Raw genomic sequence first — 25,282 nt, 5'->3', positions numbered from 1 at the left:
TCTGAGGCTCGGTCTGTGCGGGAGGGTTTTGTATCAGGATGGACTTGACTGAACTCAAAGAGTTTGTCAGCTCTTTAACCGAAGAAAACAAATCCTTATATTGTTGAGATGTTTCCTCTTCCACCAATTCTCTGATACAATTTCTGCACATTGCCTTCTGCCATGAATCTCTGAGGGGGGTTTTGCAGGAAGGACATTTTCTCTGACCTGGTCTAGCTTTTCCTAGTGATTTTTCCTGAAACGACATACAGGTTTAATTCACTAAAAGCTCTCAACAACCAGTTGCTTAACACCAAGCCAGTGCAGAGACCCACCACCAAACAGACCTACTAGTGAGACCCCAGAACTAGGCTGCAAAAGGTCAGAGCGAAGTCCACCTCTGACCTGCAGCGACAGGCCCCCAAGAGGGGGGAACAAACAAAGACATACCCACAGTAAAGCAGAGGGTGCCAGTGCACCTTACGTACCTGGGCTGGACCGGTGCTGGGGGCGCCTGTCTCCGCCATAGCTGGCTTGCACTCTTCCATCGTTTGAGTGAGGCAGCTATTTTACAAACAGCTCTCATTTTAAATTTTCCCGGCCGCCGCGTCATCAAGGCCGGCCGGAAGCGGAAGCACACGGTCACCTGACCCGCCCCATGACCCCTGCGTTCCAGGCACTGAACCACGGCGCCACGCCCCCTCAGAGCGCCCGCGCGTCACCGTGAACGACGCCGTCGCCGCCCGGGACCCGGCGCCGAAAACGGAGCCATGCCGCTGACCTGCAGCGGCCTCCGCCAGCAACAGAGCCCTCCCTGCGCTAACAAGCGGACACCGGGCACCCGACGCCGGCACTCCGAGGGTCCTTACTCCCGTGAGATGGCGGGACCAGGAGCTCCAGGAGTCCTCTCCCCGTGGAGATGCTGCTGGGGGTCAAAGAGAAACAACCTGCAACAAAAGGTAAGCCTTACTCCCCTGCAGAGAGTGTAGCTCTCCCTGGTTCAGGCACATGCTTCCTCCAAGGAGGAAACACAATAACTGAAGCCATGGAGGAGGAGGAGGTGTTTTTAAAGTGGGCATGTGTTTCCTGATTGCAAGGTGGAGCTACTCTCTCCGGGGTTGTCCTGAAAGGCGATTTGAGAAAGATATCTACCTGCGAATGGGCTGATGACGTCAGGACTCTGAAGGAACGCCTATGCCTGTACAGTTCCTCCAGATTCCTGTTCCGTGAATAACAGCTACTATGTAGTGTGGCTAATCAGACAGCCAGAGGACAAACTACAAAGGAAGACCAGGTGAAGATGGAAGCCATGGCAGAAATGTAATCACACCCCACCTTGTATACTGGTTAAGTGTAATAAAAAATAAAAAAAAAGAGTTGGCGCATAAAAGGTGTCCACTAACACTCCCCTGAAATATCCAGTGTTGCAAAATATTCATGCATTTTTAACTAGTATTTTAACATATATAAAGTATAAGTATAGTATAAAAGAGTACAAAGAATAAAAGAGCAGGCAAGAACTATGTATATAGGAAAAAAATAAAAACACAGGAACTTGCATTTAGAACATGTTGGTTGCAACTTAGGCTCCAGCTAAATTTTCTTTGCCGAGAGTGACAGGCGCAGTATACAACAATGGCAGCTGCACACATTTTAATCCCAGCAGCTACATGCTTACAGAGGGGGGGGGAGGGAGAGGGGGAGGGAGGGAGAGAGGGAGAGAGGGAGAGAGGGAGAGAGGGAGAGAGGGAGAGAGGGAGAGAGGGAGAGAGAGGGAGAGAGGGGAGAGAGGGGGAGAGAGAGGGAGAGAGAGGGAGAGAGAGAGGGAGAGAGGGGAGAGAGAGAGAGAGAGGGAGAGAGAGAGGGAGAGAGGGAGAGAGAGAGGGAGAGAGAGAGAGAGAGAGAGAGAGAGAGAGAGAGAGAGAGAGAGAGAGAGAGAGAGAGAGAGAGAGAGAGAGAGAGAGAGAGAGAGAGAGAGAGAGAGAGAGAGAGAGAGAGAGAGAGAGAGAGAGACTGTTCATCCTTGCAGAGAAAATATAGCCTCGTAAATCAGATGGCCTTAAAATGTATTTCCACTTTTGCAGTCAAACCTGAGCAAGCATATGTCTGTTTTGTGTTCCCGTTCACACAGCATGTATATAGGGTTAGTTATGATAAACATAGCCCCCTCCTTAGAATTCCAGTTTTAGCCCTTGTTCACACAAATGTGATTTGACAGTTCAAAAGTTTTCAGCAATGGAACCATACAAACTGTTGTAACTCAAGTTGAAGAAGGCTCTTGCACAACTAATCTGCCGATTTGAAACCGCGCTGAAGTAGCATGATTTCAAAGCCACACTAGTGTGAACCAGGGCTTAAAGCGGAGTTCAAACTATGAAAAGTTTTTTTTTTAGGCTGTACTATCTTCCGGGCTCTGGTGCATCTGAGCGAACCAGCATGCACCGTATGTACGGCGCAGCGCCTTACACTTCTGACGTTGCCATCACAATGGGCGGCATCAGAAGTGCCCGCCCCCGTGATGGCAACGAAGCCCTCGACGCTGCCCAGTGAATTCTGGGAAATGACAGACATCACCCAGGGCACCAAGGGAAGGGACGTCAGGCGCTGTGGATAGGAAAAGGCAGATTACAAGGGACTCCCTAGCAACAGACCTGAAAAGGTGAGTTAAAAAAAAAAAACTCTCCAAATGTTGTTAATTGTATTGAATGCAGCTGAATAATGCAAAATTAAAGATTAATTCCTTGATTCATTTTTTTGATAGAGCAAAATTCTTTTGAACGGTACTCACCGTTCCGCCGGCTTGCGGGTCTTCAGGGAGTTCCATCTGAGGTCCAGTGACGTCACTGGACTTGTCCCAAGTACCACCGTCTGCCAACAAAAGGGAAGGGGGGAGGAGTGTGGTGACGTTGAAGTTCTGATTGAACGTAACGCGGGGAGGAGCTATGACATCACCCGCTGCTGCCCTACAGAACTAACATGATTGTCTGCTTTACATGCTGTGCTTTTATCTTTATGTGAGTAGTTGACCTGGCATCCTTGCTGAGATCTAAGGAGACGTGAGAGAAGTGTATAGCCTATGTTAACCCTTTTGATACCCGCTTGCATGACCACCTGTTTGCACAGGGGTCCATGCCATAAGGCGAGAGTGATTAGACCGGAGGTGGAGGGATCGTCATGCTACTGTGGAAAAAAAATTACTTACGTCAGTGCTACAGTTTGAATTTAAATCTTATTTGTGTGAACTGTGAAGTCAAGTCATGGATTGTGGAAACTAACTAGTATCGGATGATTGTATATAGTGTATACCACATTTACCACTGACTAATGCAGAGTTGCAATGCAAAGAGATAAGCTAAAAGTAGTTGGATCTGTATGTGCGTTATAATTAATTGAAATTAGTAGATTAAAAAACAGCCCTAAAAATGAATTTCATTAGTGGAACTCTGATTTAATATCACTTCAAATAGTTCCTTTACAGAAAAGTAAAGCTAGGCGGGATTTTTTAGCATGTAGAAAAGTAAAAAAAAGGTATGCAGCAATTTTTGTTGTTGTTCAGTTACGCTATGTGAATGGGAACACGTAACAAAATAGATGTAATCCCAATATGGCTGCAAAAGCGGAAGTAACTTAAAACCAAATTAAATCCTTTCACTGTATTACTGCAATGCAATCCTTTGCTAGGTGCTGTAGAAAAGGTAAAAAAACAAAAACAAAAAAACCCTGCCCTGGCAGTACTAGGATAGTCAGGCTTCTGCACCTACATGCAAATAGGAGCCCAGTTTTTCATGTGATGATGATTAGAGCAGTACTTGATTTTGGGGGGGGGGGGGGGGGTCACTGTGTGTGTGGGAGCTGGTGTCTCACTCTTTGGAGGGCTGATAGCAGAAAGTTTTTTTTTTTTTCGTTTTTTGTTTTTTAACCCTTGTTGCAGCACATAGCCGATTAAAAGGCATATTTCTGTATTTGTAGCCCAACCATATTACAGTAAGAACGAGGGCACCATTGGGCTGGAATGCAATACTATAGCCTATATGACTAGTACAGGTGAATACCGTTCATCTGAGAAAATATATTAATAAATATGTTTCACTCAATGTTAAAAGGATCAGCTACTCATTGAAAAATAAATATGAAAAAAAAAATGGGTTTTAAAAATAATAAGCCCACTTAAGTAATATTTGAGTTATGAATCCTGGCAGGCTATCGTTCTGGGGAGTCCAGTAGTGGTGGTATGATCTCCCAGCCATAGTTCATGCCTCTTGCCACCTACATTGGAGGTTTGGCTGTTCCTGCCCACCTAAACTGTTTTAATCCACCTTTAAATTTTTTCTGTAAAGTTGAACACACACCAGACACCCTCACCCACAACCCTGTACTTATCTCGAGGGGGGTCCCGAGATGTCAGCAACCACACAACCTCACTAGTGGTCCGGTGATTTGGTCCCCACTTCTCTCCATCTTCTGACAGGGCTTCCAGGACAGACCAGATGGATTCCAATTGGTCAGTGCCGTCACATTGGCGGCACTGCTGACCAATCATAGTCCATTCTGGAAGTGTTGTTGATGAAAGGGGGGGGGGGGGGGGTTCAAATCCCCCAGACTGATGGAGAGGTTAAAAACACCAAATCAAGGTAATTACTGCTCCAGGTGGTATCGCTTGAGTTCACACCGTCCTAGTATGTAGGAGATGAAGGGTGCTGGCTCAGCAAAGAAAATTGAGAAAACCGCCACACTGCAAAAAAAATGCCTTTATTAAACGAAGCTTGATCCATACATCAGATACAGGGTCAGATGATATCTGACACGTTTCACACCATTAGAGACACTTAATCATAGCTATGATTAAGCACCATTAACAGTGTGAAACACGTCAGTTATCATCTGGACCTGCGTCTGTCTGATGTATGGATCAAGCTTCATTTAATAAAGGCATTATTTTGGACTGCGGCCGTTCTGGCTCCATTTTATGACAATTCATGGAGAGGTTGCAGGAGTGCTGGCATCTTGGGACCCCCAGAGATAAGTACAGTGGGGTCCATGGAGGGAGGGGCGATAGGGAGGTTTGACCAGTGTTTAGTTCACCTTTACATTTTTTTCTAACTTGTTTCTATCCTTGTTATATTATACATGGGAAAAAAAATGGGCACAACAGTTTTGCAGATCTTGAAGCTCATGTGCAGCTTTTTTACTATTGAAGCACTAAGATACAGGAAGTGGTTACATGAGTCAATACTTCGGAGAGTCTACCAAAAAAAAAAAAAAATTATATCAGCCTTCTAGATGGCTTAAATAGCATAAAATGATCATAAACAGCAGAGCATAGCCCAACCCCTGCAGCTCTCAGTGTTCTGTAATATATTGGCAATCCTTAATGTCCAGAAGTGCCTAAGATTCTGTGTAGCGCTAAGGGCAGAAGCTAGGCTTGCCATGCACCATATATATTAAACAAGTCCTAAACAATCAATCCACCAAGAACAGCTTAAGCCAGCCATAGATGGATCAAATCCCAGCCTGTTCAGCAGGTGACTGGCCGAGATTCGATCCATCTATAGGAAGGCTGATTATACCCAACTGTGTTGATGGGGGAATCAAGCAATTTTCAAAGAAAAATCGCATAATCTACGGCCTGCTTTAGCAGAAATAACGAGTTGTGGCAACCACTACAGTTGCTCAAATCTTTGGGTTAAGCTGTAACTGTTCCAGGGCAGCTCCTTCTTATAGTAAAATCTATAAAAACTGTAGATGACAAAAAATAAAAATTTGTACAGGACACTAGAGAACAGGGCAAGCACACTCACATTAACATTGATAAATACAAAAACAAAAAAAATAAACAAAACACTATGCTCAATTCTTAAAGAAGTGTTACAGCGCGAGGCATTATAATATTACTACCTGAATGATGATTTCTTTTGTTAAATGAAAGCAAGTCTTCATGACGACAACACGTGTACAGTGTAAAATCATTCAATAAACATGTAGACATCCTCGTAATGTTAAATAAACACCTAATTATAAATGCATAGGGAAAGAATAGAAAGTATGGAAAGTAGTAAACAAAATAAAAAACTGGGAGAAACAAAAGAAAAGAAAAGAAAAAAAAAAAAAAAAACACAGAGACAAGGCGTCCATCTTCGGTAGTCAGACTCCGAGCTCATCCTCACATGAAGGTTCCCTTTGACGGCAGGTTTAGTGGCATGGCAAACAGTGCCCTACTCAGGCATGTGTAACAGGTCTGCCTTGGCCAGGCTAGTCATCTAATAATGCACATATAAATCACACAAAGAAAAGAAAAAAAAAAAAAAAAAAAAAAACATACAAAACCAAATTGTTAAAATCCATCTACTTTGAAATATGGACATAAGAAAATGAATGTTTAGTTGTTCTGATTAGTTTGTATTGCAAACCAAACATCACCTATGAATCAATTGCACATTTGAAGCAGCAGTCAACACTAACAGCAGTAGCTTAGACTTGTTTTTTTCCTGTGCAACTGCAAGACATTAAAAAAAAAAAAAAACACTACAGTCAAATGCCCCCTATTAGACATAACCACAGGTTTGCTTTTATCTTTATTTGATCAACGTGGAACATTTGAGATTTTTTTCTGAGCCATTTATAGAGATCCTATATATGTATCCATGTACAATTTGGAACTATGCCAAAGTGAACCAAAAAAAACAAAAACACCCCACAGTGGCTGTTGGCGTTAGGCTCGGTTCACACAGGAGGCGGCACGACGCGGCACGACTTGCCGCGCCGCGACCTGACAAGTCGCCCCCGCTCTGTACTACGGAACCGTTCTAAGAGGAGCGACTCGAGTCGCTCCGACTTAGAAAAAAGGTTCCTGTACTACTTTTGGGCGACCTCGGGCGACTTGCATTGACTTCTATACAGAAGTCATTTGCAAGTCGCCGCTGAGGTCGCGGCAGGTCCGGCGTGGCAAGTCGTGTCGCCCCCTGTGTGAACCGAGCCTACATACAAAGTTACCTCGGCAGTTCTGCAGGAAATATCCAGGCGGTCCCACACCCTTACATACTCCAACCACCTTTTCTCCTCCTTTACTAGACAATGGGGCAGTTAGGAGTATAGTTTTCTGATTATGGCCAAGCAGGACATTTAAACCAAAAAACCTTCAAATCACACAAAGCACACTGGAGCTCATAGACTGCAGTTTATTGGAGTTTGGGCGTTTTTTTTAAAAGCCCATAAACTCCACTCTATGTTAGGCTATGTGTCCATGCACACATGGATGTTTTTTTAGCTTTAATGAGCAGTGGAGTTTATGGGCTTTTTTCTGAACGCCAGAAATTTGCATTCAAAGTGCCATTTTTCACCGCCCAAAAAAAAAAACGACAAACGCTGATAAGCATGTGTTAATTAGCGTTCGGCGTTCTATTTTTTCAATGCATTGTGGGAGTTTGGAATGCACTGTGGGATTTTTGGAGTGTCCTCTGTGTATTTTTATTAAAACGCTCAAACACTAGTACAAAACGCTGTTAAAAGTAGGTTTTTCAACCAGCGTTTTCTGCCAGCAATCTGGTGTCCAGAAAAAGCTTTTTTGAGCTTTAGTGTGCATGGAGCCTTATTGTTGGGTAGGCTTTAAGGGGAAATGCTTACTCCACTATTACAAGCATTAAATAAACACCCAAAAAATAGCAGCTTACGAATCCTTAATTGTTATAGCTGTATTTTTATTTTGGCCTCGTTCACATTGCGTAGTACAGCCTTCACGGCAATCGGGACACAGCAGCTGCACAGACATTGCTCCCAATTTGACAGTCATGTGGGTGCATGGCCTTGAATGTACACTGTCTGTGCTTGGGGCCATGCACTTTCACAGGCGTCAAACAGCAGCTGTAATTCCAACTGACATGAATCGCACTGCCTGCACAGAAAAAGGAACATTTAAGCAGTTACAGCAGCAGTGTTTTTTCTTGTTGGAATGACAGTTTTAGATAAATGGCAAATGGTTTGTCTCATGCCTCTAACTTCCACTTTTGCTGGATAGCTTGTTCTGTTATAGGAAGTTAAAAAATAAAATAAAATAAAAAACACCTTACTGGCTGGATCACTAGGTGAAAATGAAGTAAGGGGTTAGGCCTATCCGTATCTCTTTTTCCAGAAGTCTTCCAGGACAGCCTCTGAGAAGGGAGCTTCAACCATCAGGACAGAAAACACATTGCCCAGAAAGTTCAAAAGGCGGTCCTTTTCCAGCACATGGTCAGTAGAGGAGGATGGCACTTAAAGACAACAAGATATCAACCATAAAAACATAGCCATAGGAAGGGCGGGATCGTGCGGTCCTGGAAGACTACTGGAAATAGAGTTACTGATAAGCCTAACTCTGGATTTTCCCCAAAAGTCTTCCAAGACAGTCCTTGAGAGAATAAGAATACCTGCTTGGAGGACCTTCCTACCAAATATCTAATCCTGAATAGAAAGTAAATCAAGCCAGTGATCATTCAGCAATTGTGGAGGATGAACTTCCATGATCTTGTAGGATTTTGAAATTGCAGCCCAAATCCACCTGGCTAAGGTAGGTCTGGAGGCCTGCCTGCCATTGCAAGTACCTAAATGTAGCACAAACAGCATTAGAAACTCAAAAGTCCTTAGTAACCAGGAAATAGGACATCAAAACATTTTTGCATATCCAGTAGATTTAAAGGAGACGTACAGTCAAAGCTCTACTGGCTGTACTTCTCCTGTGGATGACAGGAGTGCAGGTTGTTCTGCAGACATGTGAATCCTGCTGTCAGCTGACATCACAGAGCCAGTGCAGGCTTGGGCAAGATTGCAACAATGAAGTCAAGATCCGCCCACATGCCTGGACCAACACCTGGCTCAGCCTCTCTGCGAAACGCTAAGAGGCTGAGCCAGACACTCCCGCCCCCTCCACAGCCCAGCACTCCAGTGAGCGCAGGGGGCAGAGCAGAGAGCTGCTGACTGACAGTTACCAGCTCTCTGCTCAGGGAGCCCCAAGAACGGGTTGATCGTTTAGTTATCAGAGTTAGACCTGGTTGGGGACTGATGCTGCATCCACCTAGGCAAATATGATTCCGGGAAAAAAAAAAAAACTCATACCTTTTAACTTTTTTCTCATTTGAGGGCTGGTTATGGAAGGAATGGGATACAATATCCTGAGATCTGTGAAATAATGACCTTCGGATCAGTTTTAAGAATGACTCAATCCTTTTAGATCATTAGGCAAGGTTCTCGGATGGATAACGCCTGGAACTCGCTCATCCCGCGGGCTGATGTGACAAAGACCAGAAACACAGTTTTAAGGGTCAGAAGTCTTAAAGAAGCTTCCAGCAGAGATTCAAATGGAGACTCCACTATGCCTCTAAAGGCTAAATCTCAACTAGGACACTTATTGCTTTTGGCTGGTCTTTTCCTAGATAATACTTTGCAAAGCCTGGATATAAGAGGATCCTGTTGCAGAGATACCTGGAGAAATACACTTAGGGCTGCTATCTGGACCTTGTGAGCCCCCTCATGAAAAAAAATCCAAAATGGCCACTGTATCTGTAGAAGACTTATTTGTGGATAACTAGTAGTTAAACTTTTTCCATATCTTCTGATATAGGGCTCTTGACTTGTGGCTCTGCAGGAGAGTATGCACAATCTTCTCTGATAAACGTTTCAGGATCTGTTCCCCAGTAATAAAGCAGTTAGCTTTAGTGTCTAAACGAGGATGCAGCACTGGTAGGAGAATAGATCCAGCCTGGCCGGTGTTGTGTCGAATACTGTCCCCCTTCGGATAGTGTCTGCCCTGTACTACGCTTGTGCAGTACAGAGGACAAGGGGATGCCAAAGGTCTCTGAAGATGAACAGCGCCTGCGTACAGAGTCCAGGTTCAAGCCCCACCATCCAAGTGGACACAGAGTTAGAATAAAAAATAGCCGAGAAAAGTGAGGCCATGCCTGCAGCGTGGAGAGCAAAGCAAGCCCGCGAAGGGGCCCTGTTACTAAGTGCTACCGTATGTCCACTTGCATGGTGAGGCTTGAACCTGGACTCAGGGCAGAAGGTACTAGCAAGTGTGCAGGCGCCATTCACCTTCTGAGACTTTTGGAGTCTCCTTGTCCTCCGTACTGCGCAATTGCAGTACGGGGCGGACACTATCGATGGGGGACAGTTTTTGGCAGAACACCGGCAGTATATAGCAGGGAAACCCAAACCCTCTTTGGCCAGTAAGGGGCAATTAAGGTTAAACTTGTGTTCCCCTGTAGGAATTTCTTTAATACATGTGAAATCAAGTGAGCTGGAAGAAAAGGCATAGCATAGCCTGAACAATGAATCCCTTGGGATCAGAGAGGGATAGCTTTGCATTTTCTTGAGACACAAAAAGTCTATTTCTGCAAATCCTCAATGAAGCGTGATCATACAAAAAAAAAAAAAAAAAAAAAAAAAACCCTCTGGGTGGAGAAACCTTTGAGAAAATTCTTTGAGACTTCACAAGCTCAGAAAGTCTTCCAAAGGATGTCTTCTGCAATTGGTATTAGGGACACGGGGATGCACTCCTGCTCCCGTTCAGATAGGGCATGGTAGTGGCATTGTCAGACAAGAACTGCAGGTGATAACCGTTTACCTGATTCTAAAAAGCCTTGAGGGCTCTCACTACTGCACTTAACTCCCTTCAATTGAATGAGGCTCTGGACTGTTCCACAGACCAGCTTCCCTGGGGCAGCTGTGAACCTAAACATGCTCCCCAGTCCCATTATTAAGACCAAATAAGTCCCCGTTTGAGATTTGATCAATTCCTCCACCATCACAGAGCTCTTTTGACTCCGGTTGGGAGAAGGACAAGTTTATCTAAATATCTTTAATTCCAGACCTGGAGAAGGAATCTCTAAAATGGGAACGGGATGGAAATTTGCCCTCTTGACAGCAGGGGTGGTGGAGGTCATGAGTCCTATGCCAGACATTATGCCCTTTGAGACTGACTGAGAAAACTGCCAAGCCCTTGAGTGAAGGACTCTCCCCCACAAACGACAGTTTCTCTGGCAACATGTCACCTCCAGACAGAACACAAATAGCCAACCATGTGCTGGAGAGACTGCCTTTTGAGCTTTCTGGACAATGTATTTAGTGTAATGATGGTCCAAGGATTAGCTGCAATAGAACACATTTGTTTTTGAGTTTAATACCGCTTTAAGTATGTTTGCCTATGGTGTATATGGACAAGCAATATTTTTCCTGTGTTCTAAATGAAAATTTAATAAAACATGTATTTTCTTTAGAAACCTGTATATAAAACATTCACATTAAAACCACCTCTTTTGCTTTACTTCCTTTAGTTGGATTTGTTTTTCTCTATTGAGCAGCACAAGTCATATCAAAAGGCAATGCATTTACTGTCCTTGCACTTATCTCAGCAATTGGGGACAGCAATTTCTCATCGCCAGTGGTCAGCACTTTTGCAGAACAAAACTATCTTTGTTGGGGATTTTTTTTGTAATGTCAGTAATTCTATACAGATATGTGCACTGCTTTAACAATTTTAATTTCAGCCACAGGAAATGATCATGCTGGAGCAGCAAACCTAATATAAGAAGCCGCTTCCAATTAATTGAAAATACGAGACCATACATTAAATGACATGATAGGCTACATTTACACCAGAGATTAGGGTCGGTGCAAATTGTAGCAGCAGGGAACAGATTCCTGCTGCAGCTCTTAGCGGCTAGGTGCAGCCAGCCCCATTCACTAAACGCTGTTGTAAATGTAGCCTAACGCTTGGTATACACAAATGGCTTTTTTTCGTTCAACCCAGCGGGCTGAAAGAAAAAAAAAAAAAAAAAACACACAAAAAAACAAACACACACTGAAGAGCTTGAGAGGAGCCACTATACTAACTATTCCATGTTAGTACAGCGATCTCCCCGCTGAGCTAGTGTGTTCTGACTGCAGAGTGCTGATTAGATGCCAATCGGCAGACCTTTTTTTGGTCATGGCCGGCATCTGTCAGACCGGCTGACGTAGGCACAAGCAGAACGTCAGCCGATTCCGATTGAACCAGCAGATGCAGCACAATATTTGGCCTGTGTGTACAGCCCTTTAGGGGCAGATAAATTGAATTGAACAAAAACACCAGCAGCTACAATACCCAAATAACCACTACATCTGACAGGATGCAGTCATTGTTTGGCTGATCTTTTATCACCGTCTCATTTTTAAATAGACTCTTGTCAGAGTAGTGCCAACAGGGCCACCAACCGTTCAAATTTCTGGCAAAATCAGCTAAAATGTGTACAGGGTATGGCTAGCTTATACAGTGCATCCAGAAAGTATTCACAGCGCCTCACTTTTTCCACATTGTTATTTTACAGCCTTATTCCAAAATGGATTAATTATTTTCCTCAAAATTCTACAAATACGCCATAACATGAAAGAAGTTTGCCCGAAATCTTTACAAATGTATTAAAAAAAAAAAAAAAAAAAATCGCATGTACATAAGTAATCACAGACTTTGCTCAATACTTTGTTGAAGAACCTTTGGCACCAATTACAGCGTCTTTGAAGGCTGTAATTTAAAGTATTTTTGAGTATGACACTACAAGCTTGACACACCTATTTTTGGGCAGTTTCTCCCATTCTTTCCCTTGATCCTGACTAGTCTAAAGCCCCATACACACTATCAGATTTTCTGCTGAATTTTGTCTTCAGATTTACCAAAACCATATAATGAGGTCAAACCTTAGGAGTTTCAATTTGTATGCAAACAGGCATGCCCTTGCACTACATGGTTTTGGCAAATCTGAAGACAAAAATCTGCAGAAAATCTGATGGTGTGTATGGGGCTTCACAGTTCCACTTCCTGTCGCAGAAAAACATCCCTACAGCATGATGCTGCCACCACAATGCTTCACCGTTTCCTCCAGACATTGAACTCTTTGATCATCTTTGTTTCAGTAGACTAGAGAATTTTGTTTCTCATGGTCAGTGTCCTTCAGGTGCCTTTTGGCAAACTCTAGGCGGGCCGTCATGTGCCTTTTACTGAGGAGTGGATGTCGCTGGCCACTACCATACAGGCCTGATTGGTGGAGTGCTGCAGAGATGGTTGTTCTCTCGCCACAGAGAAATGCTGGAGCTTTGTCAGAGGGACCATCGGGTTCACTTTCCTGACTAAGGTCCTTTTCCACCGACCACTCAGTTTGGCCTGGGGCAGCCCTCACAAGGAAGAGTCCTGGTGGTTACAAACTTCAAGTTTTCGGATGATGGAGGCCCATGAAATTTTTCTGTACCCTTCCCCAGATCTGTGCCTCAATACAATCCTGTCTCGGAGGTCTACAGGCAATTCCTTGGACCTCATGGCTTGGTCTGTGCTCTGACATGCACTGTCAACTGTGGGACCTTATTTAGACAGGTGTGTGCCTTTCCAAATCATGTCCAATCAACTGGAAACAGGATGCACCTGAGCTCAATTTTAAGCGTCATGGAAAGGCTGTGAAAACTTCTGTACATGTGATTTTTTTCTTTTTAATAAATTTGCAAAAATTTCAAACAAACTTCTTTCACATTGTCATTATGGTGTATTGTTTGAGGAAAATAATGTATTTAATCCATTTTGGAATAAGGCTGTAAAATAACAAAATGTGGAAAAAGTGAAGCACTGAATACTTTCCGGATGCACTGTACAATAAAACAGGTTTTTTTTCCGCTTTTTATTTTTTATTTTTAAATGCATTTACTGGACACTAGATAAAAGAAATTCTAAAAACACAAAAGCAAAAATTAAACATTCGGGAAAGACACCAATTCATTAAAAAAGCTATTAGCAGAATAAAGCAAACTTGTTTCAACAATACAAAGCAAGGGGAATTTATCAAAACTGGGAGCAGCTCTGCATGGAAAACCAGCTTCTATCTTCAGATTGTTCAATTTAACTTTGAAAATAAAATATAGAAGCCGATTGGTGGCCACACAGCTTCTCCAGATTCTGGTTGCTTCAGCTGATAAATTCCCTTCAAGAATTTGTTACACTTTTCTAAAGTTATGCCTCCTTAAAAGGTCCTACTGCAGATTCAAAAAGTCATGCTGCCAGCTTCGGCAGCTTTGCTGAAATGTGCGGCAGATTCAGGTAGTTCTTCACAGTGCAACTTTTACTGCACCCAATTCAAAACCAATTGCCTCCAGTTGGTTTATAATAAAACTGGGAGGTCATTAAGACCAACTGTATCTTGGCGTAGGGACACAGAGTGCCTGTCTCTGTACACTTTGTAGCAGAGCAGCATGTTTGTTACTGGCTGTTCGGGAAACCGTAGGCTTCACAACCAACAGTGATGTAGACAATGTGCAAAGCCTGATGCGGAGACACTGGTTTCTAGGAGGCTGCCGCATGTGAAGCTGTCAGCCTGGGCATGCGCAGATGTCAGGTACCCCAGCGCATGCACATCTGTGCTGCAGGGCTCTCGAGATCTGAGCCCTGCAGCAGGTCTGCATATGCATCGGAGATGGTGAAAGAGACTGGCCTAATGGAGAAGAGCAAAAGTGCTATTTTGCAGCACAAAAAGTGCTTAGAAAAAAAAATCCATTGCTAAGTAGCGGGGGGGGGGGGGGGGGTATTGGGGCAAGGGAGGACAACTGTTTCAGGCTGGGTTCACGCTGCTGTGCGAAGCAGCTCACAGCAGGGGTCTGGTGCGTCACTGTTCACCACTTCAGGTTCGATTTCGGTCTGAATTTTTGGCTGAATTTGGACCTGAAATGGACCAGAAGACACCCAGGACTCCAGTGCAATTCATTCCACAGCCACTCTGGAGATGTGTGAACCAGTCACAGTCTCCTGACATGCAAACTGGATGTAGGGGAAACCCGCATCCAATTCACAATAGTGTGAATCTGGCCTCAAAGTGATTTCTCAACAAAATCAGTTTGTATTGCTCAGATATAGTTAAGTTCATCTTAACATGAAGTAAGGGATCCTCATGGTGATACAGGAAGCAAAATTCTGACAGATTTTTACCCCTTTTACGTCAAATGGCACTTTGGTCATTTGGGGCGCTACATTGGTAGAAGTAGTTAAGTTTTCCCCTATGATTACTCACAAGCACTCGCATCTTACCAGCGCATCTCTGCAGCAGCAAAAAGGGGGTTGGAACCAGGAGACAAGAACAAACACTTTTTTTCCTTTCATTGTGTTGTAATGGTGGTCAATGATCACATCACTAAACTTGTCAAGACACCAGATACAAAATCAGCCTTGATCAGACACCATATTTGTGCAAGCAAATCATTAAAAATCTTTTTTCATCATGCCTTTATGGGGCCGGTTCACATTGCTGCGACGCGGGAACCTTGCAAACCCACTGCGGGTTCCTACATCACATGTCCCCCCGGGGGCAGTTCACACTGCCCTATGCAAACTGCTGGGAGTGTCAGTTAAAGTTAATGACAAACCCAAATCAGTTCGCATATGGCAGTGCGATCTGCAAATTCGGGCAGGAATCGGATTGCATGGGTGTGAACACCGATCCCATGCGAACAGATTCTATTGTAGACCAAAAAAAGGGTCCTGTGCGAGTTTGGTCCAAATACGATGCAAATTCAGCCATACTATCTGTACGGCTGAATTTGCATCGCACCGATATCACATGTGATTTGCACTGCAGGTGCGAATCACATGCGATCTCGCACAATGCAGCAGTGTGAACCAGCACTTCAGTGGAAGATTAGTCAAACTAACTAAGGCTAAGCCTACTCCGACACCCCAACTCTATTCTATATCTACCCTGCGAAAGAAAAAGGAAAGATGCTTATACTTACCTATTCTGAAGCCGATTCAGTCCGGTCACACAATCAGGTCCCAGTGGCGGCTTCAGTGAAGAGGAAGGGCAGCCAACAACCAACCAATGCCACATAGTAAACTTACGAGTGATGTCACTACTCAGGTATTTTCAGTCATTGTCAGGGATCTTTTCTTTCACACAGTAGCTAGAATAGTCTTAGCATGAGGGTGGGAGTAGGTTACCCTTAATTCGATTTTCACTGAACTTTAGGGAGGTTAGGGCTTCTCTTCTTAGGCAGGCCATGGTGCGAATTGGTTTCCTGCAACCACGGGTTGCAGGAAACAAATTTGCGCGAATCCCCCAGACAGTGCAGACATGGGAATCCCCCCTGCCAAGCAATTATCTGCTCCCGATGAGGGGGCAGGAGAAGCCAGCGATTATTGCTGCAATCACTAGCGATAACTGCAAGGGAATCCAGCAGGCTAGTTGTACCCAAGTTAAAGCCATCAACTTGGTACATTCAGCATGCCCCCACACGGTTCCTATCTCGAATAGTTCCTGCTGAACCGTCCGAGATTCAAACCATCTATGGCCAGCCTTATTCTCTGTAATGATCAGATATTGATATAGTCAGTCACAACAGATTTCAACTATTAAGTTCTAACACGGCAGGAACTGGTTAATTTGTTGTAGGACTGCACTGCACATTCTAACATTAGAAGCAAGCTAGCAACAAAATTCATTAAAAAAGCCAAATCTAGCAGTGAGAAATGAAATACAGACAACCTAAAAACTGTCACATAGTAATACACAACAACAAAAGAGATACATGTGTCACAATCACATCCTAGAATTTCATCTGTAAGCATTTAGGCTACTTTCACACTGTAGCCACGCTGCGTGAAACCGCCTGTGTTGCGGCACTTCAGAAGTGCTGTCCATGCATTCCGATGTGCAGGGGTGGATTAAGAGCGCTGTATACATCGCTCCCAAACTGCCCCAAAGATGCTGCTTGCAGGACTTTTTGAAACGTCCCTCAAGCGCACCGCCTCAATGTGAAAGCACTCAGGCTTTCACATTGGGGTGGCAAGGGAGGCAGTTTTCAGGCGCTATTTTTAGCTCTAAAACGCCTGAAAAACTCCTTCAGTGTGAAAGTAGCCGTAAAGCTTTTAAGTCACTATACGGTAGTTTGTTTGGACCAAGCTGGCCCAAACAAACTCTTTGCTTCCCTAAGTGCTGCAGTGTCTCTAAGCCCTGTATTTGCAAAGCTTCCTCTAATTGGCCGAGTGTGTAGGGGAGGTACAGGCTGATGATATCACCCTCTCCGACTTGGCCAGTGGAAGCTTTGTATTCATAGAATACAAAGCTGCCTATGAATGACTGAGCGCTGTCCGACTCGTTTTTGCTGGAACCCAGCACTCTGTACTGTATACAATTGAAGTTACAAGCAGTAAATACAGTACAGTGCTCAGAGACACTGTAGTACTTCGTGAAGCAGTTTGTTTGGACCAGCTTGGTCCAAACTATTTAAAGTGACATGAAACATTGTACATCAGCTTTAACAATGCTGAGTCCAAATTACTAAAGTATCTGAAAGAACTGGTTTCATCTCCATACAGCAATGGCAGGTGAGAATGTGAATGGTAGCAATAGGCATCATGCATTTCTTCAGGCACAGATCCTGAACTCATTACGGTGAGAAAACCACAGGTTATGCAGTACTCCAATACTGGCCACAAAGATTTTGTCAGGCAAACTTTATTGGCATCTATAGGTCTGACATTTATTTCCCCATTAGTACACAATTCTATCCACACCTTTGTAGCACTCGTACCGTCATTTTGCAAGAAATATTTACTCGTTGACAGGCACTGTGGGGATATGATGACAATTTTTATTACAGAGCTGTTGGTCTATTAGGGCCCATGTTGCCGTGTGTATATAAATCAGGGCTTGACAAATTTGTATTGAATATAGGAGCCAGCTAAAAAAGTTAAGAGCCAGATTTTGTGCAAGTCAATATGTAACGTGTACTGCAATTGATGTTTTTTTATCCGTAGGCATTGACATTTGTACATGCATATATGTGCATGTCTCCACTGAATGTAATGCATAACGCACTGCATTAAATTCTTTCCTGGCCAGGGAAACTATCGACAGGGATTCAGAAGTGACGTCATACACATCGCTTCTAGGTCAGGAACAAGACGGGGAGGAGAGTAGACGCTCTACCTCTACCCTGTGGTGCTATGCCGGACCCGCAGATGGGCAAGCAGAACCCAGGATACATAGCGGGGGCGGCGCTTCACTCATTGAAGTGGAAGGCATGTGGACCATCCCCAGCAGGACACAAGCCAAGCCAGAATCACAGCCCATCGGTCACCTGATGGATTTAAAATCTAGTACACACAAAAATAACTAAACTCAGCTCAGGTCAGAGCCACTGTACTAACAATCCAATATTTGTCAGCCCAACACTGGAGGTGGCTGTACTGAGGGACGCACCCCATCTTCCCACCAGAACAATTTGGTCAGTGCTCTCAGCCATTGGCTGAGAGTGCTGATCGGGAGCCGGTCCGCATGCTTGTCTGACAGAAGCCGGTTCAACGGCCAGCTTCTGTTGGACCCGCTGCATTTGGCCTAGGGAAGGACAATGCAGCATGGTGGGAGCGATGAGAGATCCAGTGACTCATGCCACCCTAGGCCCCTTTCACACGGCACCTCTGCTAAGTGAAATCCACTTGCTCAGCGGGAGAACTCTCCTCTGATCCCTGAGCAAGCGAAAGCTATGCAAAGCGAACACAGACACAGTCCCTCTCTCCTCTATAGGGCAGTCGTATGGAAACTGACCACCTTTAGGTTCCCATCAGACGTATGGAAAATAGGTCCACCAGCCTGTTTTTGGCGGACAGGATCAGATTGGATGACTGTGGGCGTCCATAGAAGAGACTGGAGGATCCAATCAGGTCAGCCTGAAAAACTGGCAAGCAGACCTGATCGGACAGCCTGTGTGGAAGGGGCCCTTTGGCTGTGGCATGATAGGGAGTGCAAAATTGGAGAATAAAAAATGTATTTTAAAGAAAAATACATTTAATAAAAAAAAAACTTCCATCTTTGTGGGGGTGTAAATGGAACTGTGGCCATTCTAACCAGCTGCCCTACCCTCCCTGTCCACTCACTGTTAAGGAAAGGATGCCAGATCAACCCTCTCACACTTTCAACCTCTTCGATCTTGGCAAGGAGATGTCGGAAGTGGGCAGGCAGTGAGAGCAGGCAAGGGAAGCCCTCACCGCCATCAATGACTGCTTGTCACAGGCCGGGCCAGTTCCCCGGCCAATGCAAGCATCTCGCTCCAGCAGGCGCAAAATCTCATTCTCAATTACTGGCTGACACGGCATCTTCGTTTGTGCAACTGCGAGGGTAGTTGCCACATGGGGACAAGACACCTGCTGCATTGTAGCCCAGACCACTAATTCTAGTTGCCAACCCCTGAGAGATATCTTTTTTTATTTTTTTGTTTAATCAATTTAAAAACATCATAATACAAGGTTCTCCCCAAATTATATCCATTCAGGAAGACCCTAGTAGAAAAACAGTCCGAGTCCTTAGTAAGGGTTAGTTAACTAATAAAATCTTTGTGTGGCCAGTATTACTGTTGGATGGAGAAGTGCTCTGACAGTACCCAATACGAGAACCTCCATGCAGGAATTGTTTAGAGAAAACATACAGCCACTACACAGTACATTTCATAGTGGAAAACTAAAGGTCCGGTTAACCAAGAAACTGCACATAAAAAAGATGCAACCAATATATCAACAGCACAAAAACATAATTCTATTAAAGGGACAGAAAGGATCATTAATACTAACCTTCAGCACAGGGTACTACTATGAGAGCTCTGTCAATAAATACTGTGTTTGTTAGATGCTGGGCCACGCCAACGCTTGATGGCTCACGAAACTTAATATAACATACTTTGGAGGAAAAAGCAAGCGGGGCATTGCTGTAAAATAAAGGGATGTAAAAATTAACACTACAGCGGATCCTTTATCACACAAACATTTCAAAAGTGCAAGCATCAAAAGTTAATCAGCTAGTATGGCACTTACCCAGGAACAGATTAGGGCTAAAACTAGGCCAAAACAACTAATCGATTAATCAGCAACTAATCAATTATGAAAATAGTTTAACTATTTTCATAACTGATTAATCGTCCAGCCGATTAGTTGGCCTGCATGTAGAATGCATTATTAGTTTACATATCAGGAAATACAGTGCAGCACACACACAGCTCAGTACACCGTTCATACATGTCAGCAAGTGTAGTCCTGGGAGGGAGTGAGCGCTTCTAAAAGGCAGAAGTTTTTTTTTACCTTGCTATAAGGCAGGGGTAGGCAATCTGGTGCCCTCCAGCTTTTGCGGAACAAGCCCCATCATGCCTCTGGGAGTAACTAACTGCCAGCCTTGAAATGCATCATGGGAAATGTAGTTCCACAAAGCTGGAGGGCCCAAGGTTGCCTATCCTTGTAATAGGAGCACTCAGTACTAACACAGGAGGAGCCAGGACCCCAGAAGAGAAGAATCAGGGTTACTCTGTGCAAAGCCATTACACAGAGCAGCCAAGTAGAACATGTTTGTTGCCTGAAAAAAAAAAACACTTTAACCACTTCAATACCCGCCCCCATAGTTATATGTTGTCTGCAGATGGGATCTCCCATCCTGGGCGGACGTCATATGACGTCCTCGGCTTCCAGGCAGTATAGGGGGCGTATGCACACTGTGTCACTGAGGAGTCGATGCATGTGCCCGGTGTCCGCCAGGTGATCTGAGTTTAAACACACAGATCCACTTCCTGTCAGGGGCGAGGAGACCGATCGCGTGTTCCTAGTATATAGGAACAACAATGTCTCCTCCCCCAGTAAGAATCACTCCCTAGGTAACACATTTAACCCCCTTGATCCCCCCGTTAACTGCTTCCCTGCCAGTGCCATTTATACAGTAATCAATGCATATTTATAGCACTGATCGCTGAATCAATATCAATGGTCCCAAAATAGTGGCAAAAGTGTCCGATCTCTGCGTCGCAATATCACAGTCCCAATAAAAATCGCAGATCGCCGCCACTACTAGTAAAAAAACAAAAAAATAAAAATATGCCTAAAATCAATAATTTTGTAGGCGCTATAACTTTTGCGCAAACCAATCAAGATCTGGTATTGCGATATTTTTTTACCAAAAATATGTAGAATACATATCAGCCTAAACTGAGGAAAAAATAAAATTATATATATATATATATATATATATATATATATATATATATATATATATATATATATATATATATATATATATATATATATATATATACACACACACACACACACACACACACACACATATACATATATACACACACACTTTTAAGTTGGGATATTTATTATACCAAAAAGTAAAATAAAAATTCTTCAGAAATTTTTTTGTTTTTTGCACAAAAAATAAAAACTGCAGGTGATCAAACACCACCAAAAGAAAGCTCTATTTGTGGGGGGGGTGAAAAATTACTTTGGGTACAGCGTCACACAACCACACAATTGTCATTCAAAATGTTACAGCGCTGAAAGGTGAAAATTGGCTTGGGCAGGAAGTGAATGAAATTGCCCGGTATTGAAGTGGTTAAAGACTGCAAGGAAAATCAACATCTGAACCCAGAGAAGGTGGAGGCTGATAGACTTGGGAGGTAATAGAAGGCATTACAGTTATATTTAAAGTAAACATTTTCCAGTATTGTGCATTCTATTTAAAATGATCATATGAACGAAAATTTTTTTTTAAAAAGTCTCTGCTTTTAGTACTACTTTAATATAAGAGATAACCATCTCCTTTCCACCCTTCATATCTGACTCCTAGTTAGAATGCCAAGATATCCTACTTCTGAGTGTAGATTGTAGATATTATATATATATATATATATATTACATACACCAGGGGTTGACAAATTTGCTTGGAATCTAGGAGCCAGCTTAAAAAGTTAGGAGCCAGGTCCGTGACGGCGATCCGGACCTGTCCCTGGCCTGACATGGAGACGAGTGAGGGGAAGATAGCAGCGCCGTCGCCGCCCCCCGTCTCCAAGTCATTGCCCATAGCTCTTAGAGGGACATTTTATTTATTTTTTTCAAATGACAATTTTTTTTTCAATTGCATTTTAGTGTAAATATGAGATCCGAGGCCTCTCTGACCCCAGATCTCATATTTAAGAGGACCTGTCATGCTTTTTCTATTACAAGGGATTTTTACATTCCTTGTAATAAGAATAAAAGTGACAACATTTTTTTTAAAAGAACAGTGGAAAAAAAAAAAAGTTAAAATAAGCAGAAAAAATAATAATTTTTAAACGTGCCCTGTCCTGCCCGCATATAAAATCGGTGTTCGAACCACACATAGGAGGTAGCGCCGTGATCGGTAGAGCGAGAGCAATAATTCTACCCCCAGACCTCCTCTGTAACTCAAAACGTGCAACCTGTAGAATTTTTTTTAAACGTTGCCTATGGAGATTTTAAAGGGTAAAAGTTTGTCGCCATTCCATGAGCGGGTGCAATTTTGAAGCATGACATGTTGGGTATCAATTTACTCGGCGTAACATTATCTTTCACAATATAAAAAATAATTGGGCTAACTTTACTGTTGTCTTATTTTTTTATTAACTAAATTATTTTTCCCAACAAAAGTGCGCTTGTAAGTCCGCTGCACAAATACGGTGTGACAGACAGTATTGCAACAACCACCATTTTATTCTCTAGGGTGTTAGAATAAAAAATATATATAATGTTTTGGGGGTTCTAAATAAAGGGAAGAAGAGGCAAGTAATATAATACAGGCAGAGGAAGCTTCATTAACATTGCTGGTTTGTCATACCAACGGCGACCACAAGAGGGCGCCAGATTCCATAAGGAATCATAGGACCGCAGAAGGCCTCAAAGCCGCGGCCTAAATTTTCGGCCGCCGGCGGAACGGCCCGACGCGATCACGCTGGGGGGGTCCACAGAGACAGGATACCCCCAGCTGTGCTGCCCCAGGCGCGAGGTCGCTATTTCTAGTCGCCAATGCGACCTGGTGCCCGGGTTTTGTCGAGCCCTGACATACACACACAATCTCTTACACTTTCACAGTATAAATGAACCCCTTGTAGTAGCGATGATCTGCTCTTTTTGTACTATAAAAGGGCCAATTTAAGTTTTTTTTTTTTTTACCCCGTGATAGGTGATAAAAAAAATAAAATAAAAATAAAAGCATGCTGCTACTACTAAACGTCTTAGGCCTGGTTCACATTATGCATTTTTGGTGCTTTTTGCTGAAACGCACTACAGTCCATTTAACATGGTTTCCTATGGAAAACATTTAAATCCATGGGTTTTTTTTTCAGCTGCTGCATATTTGGAAAGGGTCAATGACTTTTTCCAAAGCAAAACGGTGCTTTTTTAAAAAAAAATTTGGTTCAATAGACTTCAATGGAGAAGCAGCAGAAAAGCAGGTAATGCGTTGTTGCCACAATTTGTGCTTTATATTCTGCCCAACATATTGGCCAAAAGAAAGCATAAAAAAATGCTAAACACAAGTCGCAGCAAAATCACATGTACAAAAAAAGCACAGCAAAAAGCAGAGAAACACTTCAAAAGGTAACTGCATGGGTGTGAACCCAGCCTTATGCTGGCCATACACATCGATTTCAGGACGAGAATATTCATATGAAAAATCTTTGTACATTTGCTGAATTAAAGTGTAGTTCGAAAATCTCTCTTGCTTTTAACATTCAGTTTTAAAATGATCGTAATTTCTTAACGAAAACCACATACACTGTCTGAAAATTCCTTTGACAGAAGTTTTTCTATTCTCCTTCGAATTTTCCCTTCACTGTAGTTGGAAACCGACGTCAAATTGACCCCAATAACCATTAGAAAATCGAATGAATGTTCTTAAAATGAAATTTGTTTTGAAGGAAGACATTGTTTTTGTATGGCCAGCATAAGTGACAGCAGGAGCAGGTAGCTTTCATCAAGCCACCCGCCTATGACAAAGGAGTCTGTCATACATAATATATTACAGTTCTGTCTGAAAATCTGCAAAACAATATTTTTCATTAAATAAAAATGTGATCTCTGAGTGTGATGATATTTACCTCTAATAGTATAATACAGGGCTCGACAAAACCCGGTCGCCAGGTCGCATTGGCGACTAGAAATAGCGACCTCGCGCCTGGGGCAGCACAGCTGGGGGTATCCTGTGTCTGTGGACCCCCCCAGCGTGATCGCGTCGGGCCGTTCCGCCGGCGGCCGAAAATTTAGGCCGCGGCTTTGAGGCCTTCTGCGGTCCTATGATTCCTTATGGAATCTGGCGCCCTCTTGTGGTCGCCGTTGGTATGACAAACCAGCAATGTTAATGAAGATTCCTCTGCCTGTATTATATTACCTGTCTCTTCTTGCCTTTATTTAGAACCCCCTAAACATTATATATATTTTTTATTCTAACACCCTAGAGAATAAAATGGTGGTTGTTGCAATACTGTCTGTCACACTGTATTTGTGCAGCGGACTTACAAGCGCACTTTTGTTGGGAAAAATAAATTTAGTTAATAAAAAAATAAGACAACAGTAAAGTTAGCCCAATTAACTAAATTATTTTTCCCAACAAAAGTGCGCTTGTAAGTCCGCTGCACAAATACGGTGTGACAGACAGTATTGCAACAACCACCATTTTATTCTCTAGGGTGTTAGAATAAAAAATATATATAATGTTTTGGGGGTTCTAAATAAAGGGAAGAAGAGGCAAGTAATATAATACAGGCAGAGGAAGCTTCATTAACATTGCTGGTTTGTCATACCAACGGCGACCACAAGAGGGCGCCAGATTCCATAAGGAATCATAGGACCGCAGAAGGCCTCAAAGCCGCGGCCTAAATTTTCGGCCGCCGGCGGAACGGCCCGACGCGATCACGCTGGGGGGGTCCACAGAGACAGGATACCCCCAGCTGTGCTGCCCCAGGCGCGAGGTCGCTATTTCTAGTCGCCAATGCGACCTGGTGCCCGGGTTTTGTCGAGCCCTGACATACACACACAATCTCTTACACTTTCACAGTATAAATGAACCCCTTGTAGTAGCGATGATCTGCTCTTTTTGTACTATAAAAGGGCCAATTTAAGTTTTTTTTTTTTTTACCCCGTGATAGGTGATAAAAAAAATAAAATAAAAATAAAAGCATGCTGCTACTACTAAACGTCTTAGGCCTGGTTCACATTATGCATTTTTGGTGCTTTTTGCTGAAACGCACTACAGTCCATTTAACATGGTTTCCTATGGAAAACATTTAAATCCATGGGTTTTTTTTTCAGCTGCTGCATATTTGGAAAGGGTCAATGACTTTTTCCAAAGCAAAACGGTGCTTTTTTAAAAAAAAATTTGGTTCAATAGACTTCAATGGAGAAGCAGCAGAAAAGCAGGTAATGCGTTGTTGCCACAATTTGTGCTTTATATTCTGCCCAACATATTGGCCAAAAGAAAGCATAAAAAAATGCTAAACA

At 43.3% G+C, this 25,282-nt stretch overlaps 1 protein-coding gene across 2 annotated transcripts in view; it reads right to left on the bottom strand.

The window, feature by feature from the left end:
* SREK1 (splicing regulatory glutamic acid and lysine rich protein 1) overlaps positions 1–25,282 on the bottom strand; it is a 95,926-nt gene that overhangs the window by 57,947 nt on the left and 12,697 nt on the right. For both annotated transcript variants that reach the window (XM_077462652.1, XM_077462651.1), the window contains exon 2: positions 19,577–19,710. In XM_077462652.1, the coding sequence (XP_077318778.1) occupies positions 19,577–19,710 (134 nt within the window). The remainder of the gene's footprint in view (positions 1–19,576; positions 19,711–25,282) is intronic.

The sequence above is a fragment of the Lithobates pipiens genome, unplaced genomic scaffold, assembly GCF_037356315.1.
Source record: "Lithobates pipiens isolate NorthernLeopardFrog02 unplaced genomic scaffold, aLitPip1_a1.2 Scaffold_3, whole genome shotgun sequence".
Classification (NCBI taxonomy): domain Eukaryota; kingdom Metazoa; phylum Chordata; class Amphibia; order Anura; family Ranidae; genus Lithobates; species Lithobates pipiens.
The sequence above is the reverse complement of the archived record's forward strand: the minus strand, read 5'-3'. Positions and strand labels throughout refer to the sequence as shown.